The sequence below is a fragment of the Danio aesculapii genome, chromosome 14 (genome assembly GCF_903798145.1).
Source record: "Danio aesculapii chromosome 14, fDanAes4.1, whole genome shotgun sequence".
Taxonomy (NCBI): Eukaryota; Metazoa; Chordata; class Actinopteri; order Cypriniformes; family Danionidae; genus Danio; species Danio aesculapii.
Window position 1 is genome coordinate 5,466,698 of NC_079448.1, and position 6,526 is coordinate 5,473,223.

At 37.8% G+C, this 6,526-nt stretch overlaps 1 protein-coding gene across 1 annotated transcript in view; it reads right to left on the reverse strand.

The window, feature by feature from the left end:
* The window catches only part of enpp6 (ectonucleotide pyrophosphatase/phosphodiesterase 6), a 30,680-nt gene extending 24,358 nt beyond the window's left edge, over positions 1-6,322 (reverse strand). Inside the window, exon 1 of the mRNA XM_056472630.1 lies at positions 5,995-6,322. Within this exon, the coding sequence (XP_056328605.1) occupies positions 5,995-6,292 (298 nt within the window). The 5' untranslated portion in view covers positions 6,293-6,322. The remainder of the gene's footprint in view (positions 1-5,994) is intronic.
* Positions 6,323-6,526: the final 204 nt, after the last annotated feature.

The window sequence follows — 6,526 nt, forward strand, 5'->3', positions numbered from 1 at the left end:
GACATGATAGTATCACGCTGTTGTTGTAGATTTGTCGGCTGCACATCCATAATGCAAATCTCCCGTTCCACCACATCCCAAAGGTGCTCTATTGGATTAAGTTCTGGTGACTGTGGAGGCCCTTTGAATACAGAGAACTCATTGTCATGTTCAAGAAACCAGTATGAGATGATTCTCGCTTTATGACATGGTGCGTTATCCTGCTGGAAGTAGCCATCAGAAGTACACTGTGGTCATAAAGGGGTGGGCATGGTCAGCAACAATACTCAGGTAGGCTGTGGCATTGACACGAGGCTCATTTGGTACTAATGGGCCCAAAGTGTGCCAAGAAAATATCCCCCACACCATTACACCACCACCAGCAGCATGAACTATTGATACAAGGCAGGATGGATCCATGCTTTCATGTTGTTGACGCCAAATTCTGACCCGACCATCTCAATGTCACAGCAGAAATAGAGACTCATCAGACCAGGCAACGTTTCTCCAATCTTCTGTTGTCCAGTTTTGGTGAGCATGTGTGAAAGTTTTTTGCTGACAGGAGTGGCACCCGGTGTGGTCTTCTGCTGCTGTAGCCCATCCGCCTCAAGGCTGGACGTGTTGTGTGTTCAGAGATGCTCTTCTGCAGACCTCAGTTGTAACGAGTTGTATTTGAGATACTGTTGCCTTTCTATCAGCTGGAACCAGTCTGGCCATTCTCCTCTGATTTCTGACATCAACAAGGCATTTGCACCCACAGAACTGCACATCTGGCAACAACAACCATGCCACGTTCAAAGTCACTTAAATCACCTTTCTTCCCCATTCTGATGCTCAGTTTAAATTGCAGCAGATCGTCTTGACCATGTCTACATGACTAAATGCATGGAGTTGCTGCCATGTGATTGGCTGATTAGAAATTTGCGTTAACGAGCAGTTGGACAGGTGTACCTAATAAAGTGGCCGGTGAGTGTATTTATATAAAACTAAAATACATTAAAGGGATAGTTCACCCCAAAATTAAATGTACTCCTGTAATCACGCCTTAAGTGGTTCAAAACATTTATGAGTTTCTTTTTTTTTTGTAGAACAAAAAATGAGTTGTTTTGAAGAATGTTGGACACTTAAACTCAATGTTGTAAGTTTTGAAATAAATTATTATTTAACTGTTAAATTAACATTTGTAGACATGACAGAAATCGAAACACTTTGATTCTAATAGACAGCTTACTAACACCGTGTCCTAACAAAACCCTTCACAACAAGATCCCAGCGACAAGCAATTTGTCTTTCTGCAAAAGCAACACGACATGACAGAAACATTTAAATACCAGCCACTGCACTCCAAACTTTTAAAGGTGTTTAATGTAATTATGCATATTAAACCTCTTTGACATATATATAGTGAATGAGGGTATATGGGTGATTTCGTGCACAACCCATGTGATCTCATAATGCCATTGTAATATTCAGGTCGGGACTCTGTGGAAATCTAATTTCACTTTATTAGCAGTGTGTTTGAGATCATTATCATGCTGAAAAATAAAACAACCACCAATGAGGTGTTTTCTAGAAGGAATGACACAATGTATTAAGTCACTGTAATATTCAGGTCGGGACTCTGTTGATCTTTCTCCATGGTGTGCTTTCACTTTATTAGCAGTGTGTTTGGGGTTATTATCATGCTGAAAAATAAAACAACCACCAATATGGTGCTTTCTAGAAGGAATTTCATGATGAATTAAAACCTGTTTGCGCTTTTCAGCTTTCACAATCTCATCAATTCTGATAATATTGCCAAGAGCGCTGGCAGAAATGCAGCTCAAAACAGCCTCCAGCATGTTTCACTGAAGGCCAAAAGCTCTCATTCTTCCATCTCTCTCAATATGAAAACTCAGTCTTTCATATGCCAAGAAGACAATTATATTATTAACATAGTATTTATTGTTTAATTAAAGATAAAAGGGTAATGTTTTTGCAATTAATTTTCCTGCAATCTATAATTTTGTTTTATTTTCACAAAAGTTACTTTACTTAACTTGGATTTAATATTATTTCTAAATGAAATTTTAATTTAATTGAAAAAATAAATAAATAAATATATTGTTGGGTGAACAAATAAATGGAGTTGTCATAACCCAAATTTGGGTAAAAATGGATAAAGTCAATGTTGGAAATTGTAATATATATATATATTACAATTCAATTACAATACAATAAAGTCAATGTTGGAAATTGTAATATATATATATATTACAATTTCCAACATTGACTTTATCCATTTTTACCTAAATTTGGGTTATGACAACTCCATTTATTTGTTCACATTTGGCATACATATTTGCGAGGAACAATTGACGATGGATCCTTATTATCTATTATATATTTATTATTATATTATATCATATTATATATTATTATATTTATCATTCATTCATTCATTTTCTTTTCAGCTTAGTCCCTTTATTAATTCGGGGTCGCCCCAGTGGAATGAACTGCCAACTTTTCCAGCTCGTTTTACGCAGCGGATGCCCTTCCAGTCGCAACCCATCTCTGAGAAACATCCACACACACTCATTCGCACACATACACTACGGACTATCCAATTCACCTGTACCACATGTCTTTGGACAGTGGGGGAAACGGGAGCACCCGGAGGAAACCCACGCAAATGCAGGGAGAACATGCAAACTCCACACAGAAACGCCAACTGACCCAGCTGAGGCTCGAACCAGCGACCTTCTTGCTGTGAGGCGACAGCGCTACCTACTGCGCCACTGCGTTGCCAATTATTTTAATTTAAGATATTTAATTTAAATAACTTAAATGATTGATTTTGAGCAACACAGTGGCTCAGTGGTTAGCAATAATATAAGCTTCCTAAAACATTGAATAATATGAAGTGATAAAATCAGTAATATGATGGCGCAGTCCCTTCACAGCAAGAAAGTCGCTGGTTTGAGTCCCGAATGGGTCAGATGGCATTTCTGTGTGGAGTTTGCATGTTCTCCCCGTGTTGTCGTGGGTTTCTTCCGGGTGCTCCGGTTTCCCACACAGTTCAAACTCATGCGCTATAGGTGAATTGAATAAACTAAACTGACTGTAGTGAGTCAATGTGTGTGTATGGGTGTTTCCCAGAATTGGGTTTCAGCTGAAAGGGTGTATCTGACGCTGATCGGTCAGTTTGTGTTTTTTTGGCTGTTTTCTTGTTTTTGTATTTCATTATTTGAATGTGTTTTGGTGTATGTTTATGTTAAAAATTTCTTTGTTTCCGGTTGGCTTGAGTCGGAGGTCACGTGATTCTCTTTGATTGATTTAACCTGGAAGAGTTGGTATGGAAGGGCTGCACAGTGGCACAGTGGGTAGCACGTTCGCCTCACAGCAAGAAAGTCACTGGTTCAAGCCTTGGCTGGGTCAGTTGACTTTTCTGTGTGGAGTTTGCATGTTCTCCCCATGTTTGTGTGTGTTTCCTCCAGGTGCTCCGGTTTCCCCCACAGTCCAAAGACATGCGCTATAGGTGAATTGGGTAGGCTAAATTGTCCGTAGTGTGTGTATGGATGTTTCACATTGATGGGTTGTGGCTGGAAGGGCATCCGCTGCGTAAAACATATGCTGGATAAGTTGGCGGTTCATTCCGCTGTGGCGACCGCAGATTAATAAAGGGACTAAGCCGAAAAGAATATGAATGAATGAATGAGTTGGTATGGACAGCATACCTGTTAAATGCTCCTGATTATTCTACTGTTGGTTCTCAGGCCAACACGGTAAACGAAACATTGTTTGTACGCTGTTTGTTTATTTTGATGTTGTTTTGCTTGTTTGTTTATGTTTTAAGTTTTTACGGTGTTCAACACATGATATGCACGGACATAACCGACGGGTATAGCTACAAAGGGCATCTGCAGTGTGAAACATATGCTGGATAAGTTGGCGGTTCATTCCGCTGTGGCGACCCATGATGAATAAAGGGACTAAGCCAAAATGAATGAATGACAATGAATTCCACAACTTTGAAGGACTTCCTAATAAAAAAATGTAATCAATTTCTACAAGTTTCAGAATTTGTATTATTTCAGACATAAAACCTACAACCTACATAACCTTTCAGCTACTTTCTCAAATTTGGACTTCTTGCTGAATGATAATAATTCATATAAACCTCCTAAAAGAAAAAAAACTGTGTTAGGCTCACATTTACACTCCACAAACAAAATAATAGGCCCTTCTCATGACAACAACTCAAATTATTCCACTTGATAAGGGATATCCTACTAGAAACGTACATTTTCACTTATAAAAATGTGACAGGGCCTGACTTCAGCTTGTCCTCCTCAAAAAAACATACAAAAACAAGCATAAAATCATATATTCAATGATAGAACGCGTCCTCAGCATCTCCTCCGTCAAATGATTTCAATTCCAAGTCTTAAATGTGTAACGCACGCATTTTACGTTAAATTCAATGCAAATGTGACAGGACTATCGGCTTTATGCACACAGACTTTTAATTTTCAGCCAGGCAGCCCAAGGGTCTTTTCATTACAAAATTGTCACATTTAAGATCTGATTTCTTTAAAAATCAGCAATCTTCACTGCCTGTTAGATATACGATATGAAGTGGGTCTCAAATCGGACAAGAAGCACTGCATTATATTAAATTTCCCCCCGCCATCTCTTTAAAAAGTGATTACAACTGTCTTTCATCACGTTTTACTCTTGAACGACTAAATGAACGCTTAAGTCTATTTAACTGAATGTTTTGTAATGACATTACAACATCCATGCTGTAAAAACAACCTTGTGAAATTGAAAACACTCACATTAAGCTTTCAAGTTTATCATCGGCCATAAAACTCTAGCTGCCCATTGTAAATGTATTTGTATGATACATTTATTTGTAATATTTCTTTATTATTGTATGTTTTTAAAATAATTAATGTGAATAAAACTTGCTATTTCTGAAGTATTTTTATTAAAATTAACAATTTTTAGCATAACAAAACTATTTAAGCTGTAGGTTCAATTGGGCTGAGGACAATAACAATGACCGGGTACATTTCGTCACCTTGCAATTATAAGGTTCAATCTGCGTTCTGAGATATTTAGAGATATTGAGCTTCAAAGTTTTTGCATTCCATAGCAAACAGTATGTGTGTAACATTTGTTTTTTAAATTAAAAATCCCTAAAATGTAAACAACTTATAAATAACATTTCATAATGTAAATAAGTTATTAATAAGAATATGTCAATAACTCAGTTTTGACAAAAAAATGTCAGAAAGAAGCTTGTAATTCTAAGGTGAAGATTTGTAAAGCGTTTTTAATAAAGAAAAGACATCTGAGAACCAAATAAATGGCATATCCTTTACAGAACAACGCACAGAAATCAACCATCGGTCCATTTTAGGAATGAAATGCTTTTTATTCACTGTATTTATGTTTTATTTCAGGGACAGATGATGTACGTTTCTGTACGTTGTACGTTTCGATGTGGAAAGTATTTTATTGGCTGTCAATGATTATACATCGTGCATCTATAGATTATATAAGCCAAAATATATTAATAAATAAACATTCTGTCATTTGAAAATAATTTGTGCTTAAATATTCTGGTACTTGAGCAAGCTGTTTGTCTGTAGTCATTGTGCAGAAGGACTCATCATTTGTGCCTGTCCCCTCAAATCAATGGCTCTATTCAGACAATAATATACGAGCAGATCCAACATATCTCTGCTGTTCTGCAGTAAGAGTAAGTTTAACGACCTTTACACTCTTCTTGAACTGTTTCTAACATCTTAAAATGCCACACAAAGATGAATTATACGGTGAAACACCAGAGCGCCAACAGTGACAGCGTGTGTATACGGTTTGTAAGTATGTGGTATTAATTAAACGCTATATAGGAGTTGGTAGCGTCCAACATTCCTGCATGTAATTAAAGCCACAGAAGTTCAATGCCATTCAATACTTCAGCTTTCTATATCATAATGCAGAGTTGCTCTGTCAGAAACTCACCTGTCATTAGAGAGTAGTAGTTTGGATAGGACAGACTGGGGAAATCTGGAGTCAGGTAATCCACTTTGACGCCGTTTTCCACGATCTCCCGAAAGCCCGGCAAGTTTTGTAAGTCGTCCATGTAATCATGGCGGAATCCGTCGATCAGAAACACCAGGAGTTTGCGGTTTGCGTCGCACTGTCGGCACAGGAGGAGGATGAAGAGGGTGTAGATTTTGAGGAGTGTTCGAGTCATGATGCTGCTGTTCTGAGAGAGACTGGCCGACTGAGAGGCTGAAAGAGAGATGAACACACTCATCTGCTGATTCAGGATAAACTCTCCATCTGGTGGGCCGCGAAACTAAGCGGACAGAAACTAAATAACAAGCTGGAGAGAGAGGACGAACTTCGGATACTGGAATCATCCCAGACTATTTTTTTAATATATCATAATATATAATAATATATTTTAATATATTAGTATATTATATATAATTTGGGAGTGGGATTTGGGGAGTGGCGATCCATCAGCGAAGTTGTGGGGAGGACGTGA